Source organism: Clupea harengus, chromosome 10 (assembly GCF_900700415.2).
Source record: "Clupea harengus chromosome 10, Ch_v2.0.2, whole genome shotgun sequence".
NCBI lineage: Eukaryota > Metazoa > Chordata > Actinopteri > Clupeiformes > Clupeidae > Clupea > Clupea harengus.
Genome location: NC_045161.1, coordinates 13804468 through 13818942, shown reverse-complemented (window position 1 = coordinate 13818942; position 14475 = coordinate 13804468). Strand labels below are relative to the sequence as shown.

At 49.2% G+C, this 14475-nt stretch overlaps 1 protein-coding gene across 3 annotated transcripts in view; it reads right to left on the bottom strand.

Moving 5' to 3' along the window:
* Nucleotides 1-14475, bottom strand: part of LOC105910689 (coagulation factor XIII B chain-like) — a 56047-nt gene that overhangs the window by 19817 nt on the left and 21755 nt on the right. For all 3 annotated transcript variants that reach the window (XM_031575458.2, XM_031575459.2, XM_042708859.1), the window contains exons 12-16: nt 9749-9916; nt 9439-9630; nt 9148-9318; nt 8535-8720; nt 57-227 (exon numbers count right to left, since the gene is read on the bottom strand). In XM_031575458.2, the coding sequence (XP_031431318.1) occupies nt 57-227; nt 8535-8720; nt 9148-9318; nt 9439-9630; nt 9749-9916 (888 nt within the window). The remainder of the gene's footprint in view (nt 1-56; nt 228-8534; nt 8721-9147; nt 9319-9438; nt 9631-9748; nt 9917-14475) is intronic.

The following is a 14475-nucleotide window of genomic DNA, read 5'->3' as shown; positions in this document are numbered from 1 at the left end:
GAAAAGTGACGTCACAATTAAATCAATATACAATCTTACTGAAAGAAACAAATTACGTTTGCAATCTGGTTTCTCCCATTGTCCATTGTCACACTTAATTCTTCCAGAATCTGATGTGTAACCAGGTTCACATTGAAACTCTTGAAACTGTCCATCTGAATAGGTTTCCTCCAGATGTGGATACATGACATTATCAGCAGCACGTGGGGCAGTACATTGATCTTCAGCTGGAAATGACGATGAAAAACATGAAAAGAGAAAATTGCTTTCTACCTAATTCATCATGCTCATAAAATCCTTCATATGGGGAAACTCACCTACTCCGAACTCTATGCTCAAATCACAAAACCACAGAAAGAAATGCACAACAAACCCCAACACACAAAAACCATTTCATCTATGTTAGGCTAATGACTCTTGTAGTTTCAAAGTTACTCTGCAGTATTCTACCGAAAAGGTTTCATGGAGTACAATTTTTAGACACATTTTATTAATTTTACTGAAGGTAAGCAATTTAATTGCTGTGTTAGTGTCGTGTAACGTCTATATGGGTTGGATGAAAATTACGTAAAGTGATATGCGAAAATGACGTGTGTAAAGTGATATACTGTGTGCTGCGTGTTATATCAATGATTAACAATGATTGGGGGCTAATGCAATGCTTGCACGGTAATTGACATTGATCATGGACACCTGTGGGTGAAGGGGAAAGCGTGCAGGCATTAGTCATTTCATTGATTGTCTCCACCTGGCGAGCGCTACTTGAGGTGGGGATGTGTTCATGCCAACGAGGACTCGGTGCACGGAAAGGAGGCGGGAGGCGGGAGGCGGGAGGCGGGAGGCGGAAGGCGGAAGGTCACCGGCATTTCCACTGGGAATACACCTGCAGGAGCAGCGGCGCGACTACAAGGAGAACGCAGAGAACTAGCCTCAACGCACGATAAGTATCCCTTGAAGGGAAGTGATATTTTCACCACCTACCCATTGCGTGTAATGGTGCGGTGTATGCGACAGGTAGCTGATCAGTGTGCATTCACAGCTGGTCTTGTGATCACCGGCCCGTGAGGCAACGCAAGCAAGAGCAGAAGAGGCAGTGGACTACGCGATTGTCGGGGGCGGTGCCTGCTTAACATCCGGACCGTGCGGAGGAGGATCCACTCCAGCATTGGGCTCACAGGATTTCCGCAAGCTGACGTGACGTCCTCTGCGTGGTGGCTGCCAGAGCGTGTGGGATTATTTATTTTATTATTCTGGTCGGCTCGGGAGAGGCCGGCCAGTGGACTGTTTACCTTGCATGTTTGTCTGTCTTGTCTGTTGGGCATCACGGACCCGGCTGCAACGTAGCGCTGAACAGGAGAACAGTGGGTGAGCTGACGAGGCGTAGTGACGCAGTGTGACCTGAGTGGTGTGGTTTTAGACACTGGAGCGCAAACTGTTTTACTGTCATTTAAATGAGTGTATTGCTGTGTGTGTGATGAATTTGGTGTGGGCTTGTGTATGCCTTATATTTATTCACCTGAGTATCCTATTTATTACCTGAGATCTATTTTTGTAGTAACTTATTTACCTGCGGTCTGTGTCTGTCTCTATCCATGGGGCTCTGTTAGTGCCAGTAGACCTATAGCGGTGGGTGCTGTGATTGCCGGTTTTATGAGCTGTGAATTATTTATAATAAAAAGTTGATTGTTGCCAAGCTTCTTGTGGTTTGTGAGCCTGGGGGAGTACGCCGACCTGTAACTTTTCGGGCCGTGACATTTTTGGCGTAGTCGGGCAGGCTCCCTCACGCTCACAGGCATGGAAGGTGACACAGCAGCACCACCACTGGTGGGTGCAGGTAACACACTTATGTTACCCTGGTTTCTCGGTGGCTCCTGGGTGCCAAAATTTAGTGGTGGCCAAGGGCAACAGCCTTTTAGTGAATGGCGTAGTCAGGTTGAGACATTCTTACGGGCCCAACAGCTAAACGACGAACAAAGAGTGGATTTTGTGCTTAATGCTTTGCAAGGGGAGGCACGGCGAGAAATTGTACTTTTAGCCTCAGCAGAAAAAAACACAGCAGAGTTAGTTTTGACTGCCTTGGAGAAATTGTATGGGGAAAACATTTCCTTGGCCCAGCTACGCACACATTTCTTTACGTGTAGACAGCAAGCTGATGAGAGGGTGGGGCTTTTCGTTCTCCGTCTTCGTGAGTGTCTGTCCAGGTGGAGAGCCAAGGAACCGGGAGCGGCGCAATCAGACGCGGAGATGCTGAAGTCCCAGCTGGTGCTCGGATTACGGCCAGGACCTGTCCAAACAGAAATCCAGAGACTACTACAGAGAGAGTCGGGATTGACGTTTGAAAACATCTACAAAGAAGCTAAGGCCGTAGAACGAGAGCACCGCACCCCACTGGAGGAGCCGGGTGCATGCCATGCATATGCTGCACCAGTGATGACACGCCCACCACCCCAAGAAAGGCCATTAACTGACTGGAAGGAGATGCGAGATTCCTTGCGAGCAGAGATTGTAAAAGAGATGGGCTCTCAACTGTCATCAATGAAAGACGACCTGCTGAGTGAGATGAGGACACGGAGGGAGCCAACCCTTTCACAACCCCGGGATGTTACCCCCCGTGTGTCGAGCTACACTGACCCCAACCAGCAGCGGCGGCAGAGGCGAACAGACAGGGGTCTACAATGGGACGAGCAGGGGCGACCAATCTGCCTCCAATGTGGTAGAGCTGGCCACATGCGGAGGAACTGCCCCCAGGATTTTTGACCCCCTCGGCCACCGTCGGGCGGGTGGCTGAGGAGGGAACTCAGACTGAAGTTCCTAAGAAGCCCGCACTGGTCGGAGACTGCCCCGTGGTAGAGGTGATGGTGCAGGGGCGACTTATCCCATGCATCTTGTACACTGGTTCGCAGGTGACGCTGTTCAGCAAGGCCTTATTCCAGGACGAACCAGTGATGGGGGCGAGCGAGATCTCCTGGCTCTCACTACGGGCAGCGAATGGCCTACAGCTGCCTTATGTTGGATATGTCCTCTTAGACTTTGAGGTGGGTGGAGTCTCAGTGCCCTCTAAGGGAGTCTTAATTGTCGAAGATAGATTTATGCCCCCTTCTCATGCAATATTAGGGATGAATGTAATTAATCAGTGTTGGGAAGCTTTGTTTCAGAGGGCCCATTCTGGTTGGGCCGTGTTCAAGGCGAGCATCCCCAAGCAGGCAGGGGCTGTCTGGCAACAGGCATTTACCACCTGCCGCCGGGTTCAGCTAGAGGGGACCAGAGAAGAGTTCCAAGCGACAGCCCGTCTTCAAGCGGCCGTGACGCTGGACCCCCAGTCGGAGACACTGGTGTGGGCTCAAGTTCAGCAAGCAGCAGGTGGGCCGGACCGACAGGTGATGGTGGAAGACTACCAAGACAATGGACATGAGTGGCTCGTGGCCCGAGCGGTACTACAGATGAGGGCAGGGCGGGTCCCACTACGAGTCTGCAACCCCCACCCCTACTCGGTGGAGTTGCCCCCACGACGACCACTGGCCAAAGTGACATGTGTGGACCCTCAGGACATACAAGCCCAAAGTGAACTAGTCCTGAGGAGGACAGGGGATGATGAAGTGGAGGTCGACGTCTGTGCGGTGAGTGCTGGCCCTAAGGATGACCCCTGGCCATTGTCGTTCCAGGGTGAGGGGCTCACTACTCAGCAACAGGCCAGAGTTGATGACCTACTAAAGAGGTGGTCTGGGGTGTTTGCAGAACACGAAGACGATTATGGCCGGACTACAGCAGTCCTTCATCAGATTCCCACGGGGAGTGCCCCCCCCCATACGTGAGCGGTACCGGCCGGTGTCACCCAGCTTGTATCCAGAGCTCCGGACCCTCCTACAAGGGATGCTGGACAGTGGGGTGGTTAAGGAGAGCTCCAGCCCCTGGGCAGCGCCAGTGGTCCTCGTCAAGAAAAAAGATGGATCCTGGCGGTTTTGTGTGGACTACCGCAAGCTGAACGCTGTGACACACAAAGACTCCTTCCCACTCCCGCGTATTGAGGAGTCATTGACCAGTCTGCGGCAGGCGGCTTGGTACTCCACCTTGGATATGGCCAGTGGGTATTGGCAGGTCGAAATGGATCCAAGGGATAAGGAGAAGACGGCCTTTACCACACCCATGGGCCTCTACGAATTTGAGCGGATGCCGTTTGGCCTGTGCAATGCCCCGGCAACCTTCCAGCGCCTCATGCAGCGGTGTCTGGGTGGCCAAGTCCACGACTACCTCCTCATCTATTTGGATGACGTGATCGTCTACTCAGCGGACTTTGACCTCCACCTCAAACACTTGGAGCAAGTGTTTCAGAAGCTACAGGGGCACGGGCTAAAACTAAACCCCCAGAAATGCCGGCTGTTCCAGAGGTCTGTCCGGTACCTGGGGCATGTGGTTAGCCAACAGGGAGTGGCCACAGATCCTGAGAAAATTGCGGCTGTACGGAACTGGCCCACTCCGACTACTGTACGGGAGGTGCGCTCGTTCTTGGGGTTTGTCGGTTACTACCGCCGGTTTATGCCCAAGTTTGCTAAAGTAGCTGCCCCGTTGCATGGCTTGCTGCAGGGGACAGGGGGGGGCAAAGACTGCCCGGGTGACGTGGACTCCAGAGTGTGAGGCATCTTTCCAGGCGCTGAAGCAGGAGCTGTTACAAGCACCTATTTTGGCATTTGCCGATTTTGGTCTGCCCTTTCGCCTGTACACTGACGCCAGTTTGCATGGGCTCGGAGCGGTGCTGGCCCAAGTACAAGGGGACAAAGAGCGCGTAATTGCTTATGCCAGCAGGAGCTTACATCCGGGGGAACGCAATGACCAGAACTACAGCTCTTTCAAGTTGGAATTCTTGGGCTTGAAGTGGGCCATCATTGACAAGTTTAAGGACTACTTGTGGGGAGTAAAGTTCCACGTCTTTACGGACAACCGGCCCCTTGTACACCTCCAGACGGCAAATCTGGGCGCCACGGAACAAAGGTGGGCGGCCCAGCTGGCGAATTATGACTTTACCATCCATTACAGGCCAGGGACCAGCAATCAGAATGCAGATGCCCTCTCCAGGATGCCAGAAGAGGTGACGGTGGCAGCCGTACATGTCTCAGCTGAGCAAGAGGCGCAGGGGAGCTCGACCGATCCAGTGAACCAGGAGGATGTGAGTTGGGGCCAACGTCAAAGTCAGGATCGGGACCTCGCATTGCTGCTAGGCTGGAAGCTGCGAAGGGAGAGGCCCTCCACTGATGAGCAGCAAGCACTCTCTCTCAAGGGAAGAAGCTTGCTGAAAGATTGGGAACGGCTGACTGTCGAAGAGGGCAAGCTTATGCGGTGTGGCCCTGGGGGCCAGTTCGGGGCAGTCCCAGCAACCATTGTCGTCCCCACCGCCTATCAGAAGGAGGTCTGGGCTGAATACCATCAGGCCCTGGGGCATGCACGTGGGACGAGACTCATGGATGCCCTGAAGGAGCGGGTCTACTGGCTCGGCATGGGTCAAGACTCCCAAAACTGGTCCCTGGGATGCCAGGAGTGCATCTTGGGTCGGTCTGGGCCAGATGTGCGAGCACCCCTCCAGCCAATTGTCTGCCAGTACCCCTTTGAGATGGTCTCCTTAGATTATCTGTCGCTGGGAAGAGAACACGATACTTATCCGTGTATACTGGTAATGACTGACCTGTTTTCCAGATATGCGGTGGCTGTCCCTACCCGTGACCAGACGGCCAAGACGACAGTGAAAGCCTTGTGGTCCCACTGGATACAGCCCCTGGGCTGCCCTGAATGCATCTTGACCGATCGGGGGGCGGCCTTCGAGTCGGAAGTGGTGAGGCAATTGTGTTGTCTGTACGGCTGTACCAAGAGTAGGACAACCCCTTATCATCCACAGGGAAATGGCGCCTGCGAAAGGTTCAATCAAACCCTCCTGTCCCTGCTGAACACCTTGGGGTGGGCTGAGCAGGATCGGTGGAGTGAGTGGCTGCCAGCCCTAGTACAGGCCTATAATAATACCCCTCACAGCAGCACCGGTCTTGCTCCTTTCTATGTTGTGTTTGGGCGGCACGCTCGCATGCCGGTAGATGTGCGCCTGGATGTTGCTTTGCCCCAGGACCGAGGAACGGTAGATGGATGGGTCCAGCGGCACCACCAGCGGTTGACTGAGGCCTACGAGCAGGTGCGACGAAGGACCCAACAGAGGCAGGGGTGGGACCAAGGCCGCTACAATCGTCGGGCGAGGGCACTTCCACTGCTGCCTGGAGAAAGAGTTCTTCTCCGAAACTTCCGGAGGAGGAACCGGGGTAAGCTTGCCCCATACTGGGTCCCCCAGCCTTTTGTTGTTGTATCGCAAACTGCCCCGCACCAGCCTGTCTACGTGATCCGGCCTGAGGGGCGGGGAGGGCCCACCCGGACCATCCACAGAAACAACCTGCGCCCCTGCCCTGATGTATGGATGGCGGGACCCGAAGCGCAGGGAGCGGAGGGTGGAGGCCCCAAGCGTTATACCCCTGAGGCAGGTAATGCTGGTTATTGGCCGCTTGCATTTAATCAGGTCCCTGTGCACCCAGGTCCACCCCGAGAGCCAGTGGGACTGGACCCAGGGGGAGCGAGTGGCATTCACTCTCCATCCGAGAGCCAGCAGGGTGGAGGTGTGGCGCACCCCCTGGATCCTGGCCCACGTCGGTCCGAGAGGAGCAACTTGGGGCGGCCGCCAGTAAGGTACAGTGACGAGGTATAATGGTCGGGACGACCATGGTTAAAGGGGGGGGGAGGAAAAGTGGAGGTGTGGCGCGCCCCCTGTATCCTGGCCCACGTCGTTCCGAGAGGAGCAACTTGGGGCGGCCGCCAGTAAGGTATCAGGTATAATGGTCGGGACGACCATAGTTAAAGGGGGGGGAAATGTCGTGTAACGTCTATATGGGTTGGATGAAAATGACGTAAAGTGATATGCGAAAATGACGTGTGTAAAGTGATATACTGTGTGCTGCGTGTTTTATCAATGATTAACAATGATTGGGGGCTAATGCAATGCTTGCACGGTAATTGACATTGATCATGGACACCTGTGGGTGAAGGGGAAAGCGTGCAGGCATTAGTAATTTCATTGATTGTCTCCACCTGGCGAGCGCTACTTGAGGTGGGGATGCGTTCATGCCAACAGGACTCAGTGCACGGAAAGGAGACGGGATACGGAAGACGGGAGGCGGGAGGCAGAAGGCCACCGGCATTTCCACTGGGAATACACCTGCAGGATTGCAGCGGCGCGACTACAAGGAGAACGCAGAGAACCCAGCCTCAACGCACGATAAGTATCCCTTGAAGGGAAGTGATATTTTCACCACCTACCCATTGCGTGTAATGGTGCGGTGTATGCGACAGGTAGCTGATCAGTGTGCATTCACAGCTGGTCTTGTGATCACCGGCCCGTGAGGCAACGCAAGCAAGAGCAGAAGAGGCAGTGGACTACGCGATTGTCTGGGGCGGTGCCTGCTTAACATCCGGACCGTGCGGAGGAGGATCCACTCCAGCATTGGGCTCACAGGATTTCCGCAAGCTGACGTGACGTCCTCTGCGTGGTGGCTGCCAGAGCGTGTGGGATTATTTATTTTATTATTCTGGTCGGCTCGGGAGAGGCCGGCCAGTGGACTGTTTACCTTGAATGTTTGTCTGTCTTGTCTGTTGGGCATCACGGACCCGGCTGCAACGTAGCGCTGAACAGGAGAACAGTGGGTGAGCTGACGAGGCGTAGTGACGCAGTGTGACCTGAGTGGTGTGGTTTTAGACACTGGAGTGCAAACTGTTTTACTGTCATTTAAATGAGTGTATTGCTGTGTGTGTGATGAATTTGGTGTGGGCTTGTGTATGCCTTATATTTATTCACCTGAGTTTCCTATTTATTACCTGAGATCTATTTTTGTAGTAACTTATTTACCTGCTGTCTGTGTCTGTCTCCTCCCCATCCATGGGGCTCTGTTAGTGCCAGGAGACCTATAGCGGTGAGTGCTGTGATTGCCGGTTTTATGAGCTGTGAATTATTTATAATAAAAAGTTGATTGTTGCCAAGCTTCTTGTGGTTTGTGAGCCTGGGGGAGTACGCCGACCTGTAACTTTTCGGGCCGTGACATTAGCGTTACTATATTGCTCAGTTACCGATATGGAATGTATTGTCCATGTATCTTACACACCCCACACACCCAACCAAATTATTTAAATCTCAAGTGAAATAGCCTACTAGGCAAACAGTAACAGTGGGTTTATACGTAGTTTAAAAGAAAATTCTTAACCCCTTCCCCAAACCTGCCCAGCCCCCCTGGACCGCACTGATCTTCAAACCCTGGTTACGGCCCTGCCTGCGAGATTATTGTTTTAAAGTTGCCATGTGCCTGGTAAGCTGTGGAAGACTGGCAGTTGAGAAAAATAACAGTTTTCTATTAATTTGCAAATTTGTACTACTTACCACAGCTAGTTACCTCATCTATCTTCCGTACTATTTTAGCAACCCCCTAACAAACCCCTATCCCAAAACACACACACACACTCACCAATACACTTAGGTGTGGAAGACCATGAGCCTTTAAAACAGGTGCTTTCCTGCTCCAATCCCTCAGGATTCAATTTGAAACCACTCTTGCATGAAAACACCACGGTATCCTTGTTAGGCACGTAATCCTTGTTAGGTTTTATGAACCCATTTTTAATGACAGGTTGGAAACAATCTTCTTTTCTGACTGAAAGCAAAGACACATTTTTCTATTACATTACATGGAGATGCATCAACTGGATGCACAAACATTCAGAGTCCACATTTTGAGAGGGCTTGTGATCAGGCTTGTAATCAAGCTCACAGTGATAATAAATTAGGCCACCATTTTTGTACACTGACTGGGAGTCACAAATTATTTCAGCACGTGTGATCTCTGAAATACAGGTGCAGTAACTGTGAGCCTGGGCCAATGGATCAGGTTCAAATTATGTATTTGTTGTATAAACAAGATTCCAATGGGCTATGAGTCTTATGGTTACATCTGACCCTCCATGTAAAAAGCTCCCATTTGAAAGCCCTCACTGTCTTCACTGTAATTATCAGAGATAAATATGCCATTTGACTTTCTATGGACAAAACACAAAGAAAGAAAGACAGCAGAATTGACATACTGCAAAGAGTTTTGGGCTTCCAGCCTTCAACTTGACACGTAACATCTTCTGCAGGTCTCTTGTAGTTCGAATAACAACTATACCGTAAGGTTTCCTTGTATTTATATGAGGCTCTCTGGGCCCAAGACGGAATATTCACATCACTGCTTAGAGGCCTAGAGCAAAAGATTTCTGTAGCAAAATGGAACATTTGAGTTGGTGATCACTTGCAGATTTTTATGCTGTGGTTTAAACATTCAAAATGAATGGCAGTGAAGTTGGAACATGTTAGGGCCTTTACACATTTGTTACCTTGACAATCAGGTGTATAGGACCACTCTCCATCTAATCCACAGTGGAAAGAATCTCTCTCTTTGAATGTAGAGGTCCGATATCCTTCATCACAATCAATATCAACCCTTTCTTTAGGTTTGAAAATATTTTTGCCTGCAGGTAATCTTGTTGTTCCAGTGGAAACCTGGTGTGGTAGCATGCATGTGTTCTCTGCAGACCAAGCATACAAGTAACAACATAACAGTGAGTAGATGCTACTGGCAGACAGAAAAACAGTACTCTATAGCAAACACGTCTGTCCGTGTGTGGCTTTCAAAGACCTCTTCACCTTTACATTCTGGTTTTGGAGTCCAACCTAATTTGGAGCATTTGGTTCGTCCTTCACGGGCTTTGTATCCTTCATCACAGGTGTATCTGAGGTCATCGTCCCACTTGTACACTGATTTGGTGTTTGTAACTTGTCCTTGTGGTATGTCAGGTTTTTCACATTGTATTTCTGAGAATACATGAAATCTTTTGTGAGACAGTGGGTATGACAGTTTTGCGAAAGTGTCCATCATTCGAATACAAACAGTTAAGTTTCAGCCGTTCTAGTCCCTGCCTAAATTATAATTAAAATATCATAATTCAATCAAAACTATATGTATAACTTAAAGCATGACTAACACATTTTTGCATTAACATATAAACTCTATAAACTCAATTTCAAGAAATACATCTATCTTGTGCAATTTGCACCTTGATATGATTGACTTTTTCTGACAAACAAGTTAATCTTTAGATCAACCAAGTAGGATTCATATTTGGTTCAGAAAACTCATTTTGTTTGCCGTCATGGAGTTACAGAGCTCTCTTGTAGTGTCAATGTCAATGTCCAAAGAAAACCTTTACAAGTTGGAAAAGGACCATTCCATTTTCCTCCTCCTTGGTCCCAAGCTATGTTAGCCATACATACATACAATTTTGTATTTGAAGAATATTTGTGGTTTTCATATACTTTCAACTCATGAATTCCTCCCCCGCGTATGACATTCATGCCACCTTCATTAACACACAAATGGTCAGGAAAGACCCTACCTGTCTGCTGCCATTCACACCTTTCATATCTATGTAGACCCTGTATCGTAACGGTGTTAATTATCGGACGGCGTGTGTTATCGGCAAACGTTCGCGTTGTGGATTGTTAATCCATTATTAAACGTATTGTTTAACAGAATGGCCGATGTTTGTCACTGTCCAATAACTGACATAGCTACGCTAGGTAAGGGATCCGTATTTCCGCTGGGATCGGTATTAAAACCGGAAGTGAGTATGTAATTCCGACAAGTGATCACACCCGTTGTGTAAAATATGCGAATGTCAGCACATTTGATTCTAGAAGAAAAGCCTGTGGTAACAGCAAGTAACAAACTAGTCAGTTGGCGAGCAACTGGATAGCTAACAAGCTAGCTAGACCTAGAGTTTAGCGATGATGTGCTTTGAGTGCAAAAACTATTTTTACATTTTTACTAGGGCTGTGAAATAATAAAAAAATGTTATAAAATGAATCACAGGTTTCTGTGGATTAATCATGATTAATCACATCTTACCAATTTTCTCTGTATATTTTTGTGAGAACAAAAAGATTTATGACAAAAGACGGATATATACATTTAACAAAACAATGGTGCTGCAACTCAGCAGTTCTTTAGCAGTTCTTTTTGCTATTCCATATGGAACATTAATATAATTTTCATCCTAAACAGAATTCGGCTTCTTAGCCATTGTATGGTTGAAAAAAACATTTTTCTTTTCTTTTTAAATCAAACAGAAATTATTTGGGCTTCTTAGCCATTGTTTTTATAGGATGGTTGAAAATGATTCTCTTTTTTTTGTCAAACAACCATTAACCACACCATGACACAATCTAATGCCTCTTAAGGCCCTAGTGGTCTTTTTGTCTTCAATTGCACAATTGCTTGCAACAGTTTGGAACTGTTCTGCCCATGCCTCTGCAAAGTGGCGCTCTTCTGTTTTCATGCACGTTAGTGTAAACGACTTTAACTTCCATTAGTTGGTGATTAGATGTGCAGTTACACCCAGGTAGTTATCGTTACTCACAGAGGTCCAGTGATCCCCTGTCAGCGCCACATGTTTCGCAGCAGCCAAGTCATTTTCCTTCATACAGCTCGTGGATTTTTGTCATTATTGTGCGTCTTTTTGGTGCTTTGATGCTCGAGTCCCCCGTTGCCACTCGCAAAACTTCGGTGAACCCCTCGTCCTTAAACAATCTTAATCGGTCTACAGCTTTTTGCAATCCATTTGGCAACAGTGCTAGTCAACTTGTCACAGGCAGTTTTAGTCAGGGGCCTACGTTGTTAAGTGAGGGTCGTTTGGCGCATTCCACTTGAACTCCCCTCGCCGACCAACGCATTTGCTACGGTGAAACGATAACGTCTTCCCGCAGAGTGTACATATCAGGTTCTATTGAATGTTCCATCTTTGTTTTTGGAACACGAATTTCCCATCCAGAAAGTCCTCAGGTTCATCAGAATTATCCATGTTGTTTGTTTGTTTGGATAGCAGCTGCCGTCTCACTGCATTAGAAACGGCGGCTAGTGCAGATTGGTTGGAATTGTGGGTCTATTGGAAGCTCATTCTGCGCATGAGTTAAATGCGTTTAAAAAAAATAACGCATTAATCCTGTAATTTAATGATAACACGTTAACTCGTTATTTTTCACAGCTCTAATTTTTACACATGTAAATAATTATAAAGTCTTCTTATCAGTGCTATTCAGTACACCACATACAGCAGCAAATTACAAATGCATACATTAAACTGAATGAAGTACTCACTTCCGGTTTTAATACAGATCCCAGCAGAAATACGGATCCCTTACCTACAGACCCCATACTGCTCCATTTCCTATCACTCCCTCACCTTGAACTAGACCCCCAGAAACATCCATTATGTTACGTTGTGTTTCACCTTCCTATAACTGAAATGTAACTTGTACTTGTATAGTACATTGTGTTGGAGAAAGAACATCTCATAGAAGCGGGTGAGACACCAACCTCTACATGTGGTGAGAGAACAGAGCAAGGAGCATTGAGGAGACATTGTAGCCTTTGAAGACAAGGCCAACACAGAAGAGAAACGTCTCGGTTACTTACGTAACCTTGGTTCCCTAAGCAGGGACCAGATATAACAGATGGGACATGACACTAGTCTGAAAGGCTGCGATTCGTCCAAACTCCCCCCTGAGCCCGCCCCCTCAGGAGCCTATAAATTCAGGAGCGCGGATTGAATCTTCCTTGGAAAGAAAACTGAGCGTAGAAGTATCGAACCAAGGGCAACACTGTACACGCAACTTTTGTTATATCTGGTCCCTGCTTAGGGAACCGAGGTTACGTAAGTAACCGAGACGTTCCCTATCGCAGCTGGACTGCGATATAACAGATGGGACCGTATATATTCCCGCGTGATAATACAGTGGCAGCCAATCACACACACCAACTTTACACATTGCTTTTGCCCTCCTAGAGGTTCATACAGCAGCTGGTGGTGAACATTATAGGGCACATCCTTTATACATAGGCGACAGGGATCAGTGATCCCTCGCCTGCCGGAAAACAACCCTAGAATGGTTCATTCGCAACGTAACACGTAGACGCTAATGAACACATACATCATTATATCATTCTCAGGCCAGGGGATTCAAAGATCGCCTGCCTGTAGAACACCTTGTAAAAAACTAGGTTCAGCCACATCTAGCATATAGAATCTAATGAAAGTGTGGCGAGAACTCCAGCTTGCAGCTTTACAAATGTCTTCCACTGAGACTCCTTTCAGTAAGGCCCAGGAAGAAGAGACCCCCCGCGTAGAGTGCGCATGCAACTTCTCCGGGGGATCTAAAGACAAACTCTTATAAGACAACAAGATAGCCTCTACTATCCAATGGGAGAGGCTCGGTTTTGATAGAGGTCTGCCTATTGCACGTGTGCCAAAGCACACAAATAGCTGATCTGATTGTCTGAATGCCCCAGTGCGCTCTACATAGCAGCGGAGAGCGCGTACTGGGCAAAGCTTATTCAAACGTTCCTCCTCTGCTGACGCAAAAGGAGGAGGCGAGAAAACTGCTAATTCAATCACCTGATTGCAGAATGGGGTTTCCACCACTTTAGATGTGTAAGCAGCATTAGGTCGCATAACCACTTTGTCCCCAGCGATCGAGAACTAAAGGCACGATGGGCTGACGGACAGGGCTTGCATGTCACCAACGCGCTTTGCTGACGCCAATGCCAGTAACAGCGCGGTCTTTAAAGAGACAAATTTTATGTCCACCGTCTCCAGGGGCTCAAACGGAGGCCCTGTGAGAGCACGTAACACAACCAGCAGATCCCATGAGGGTATGAGGTGTCTATCAGGCACCCTGAGCCGTCTCACCCCCGCCATAAAGCGTGGCGCTAGCGGGTGACTGCCCGGGGAAATGCCATTGATGCCTGCATGGCAGGCTGAGATAGCCGCCAAGTACACCTTGAGAGTGGAAGCCGCCTTCCCCTCATCAAACAACTGCTGTAGGAGTTCTAATATGACGCCCAGCGCGCAGTTAACGGGGTCGCGCTGACGCGCAGCGCACCATCGTTCGAAACTGCGCCACTTCAGCGTATACAGAGCCCGGGTTGACACCGCTCGGGCACTCTGTATCGTAGCTACTACCGCGTCTGACAAGCCTGAAGCCTGAAGCCTGCTCCTTTCAGGTGCCAGGCCCTGAGACGCCACAGTTCTGGATGGGGATGCCAAACTGTCCCGTGTGCCTGTGATAGGAGGTCTCTCCGAAGAGACAGCTCCCAAGGCTGTTGCACTGACATATTGATCAGATCCGCTACCCACGGCTGGTTGGGCCAGTGGGGGGCTATCAATAACAATTCCCTGCCCTCGTCCGCTACCCTGCCCAGCACCTGCTAGAGGAGCGGAACCGGGGGAAACGCATATAGGCGCAGGCTCGGCCACTGTTGGCTCAGCGCGTCTATGCCGAGTGGGGGGTTGTCGCCCCCTAGCGAGAACCAGAGA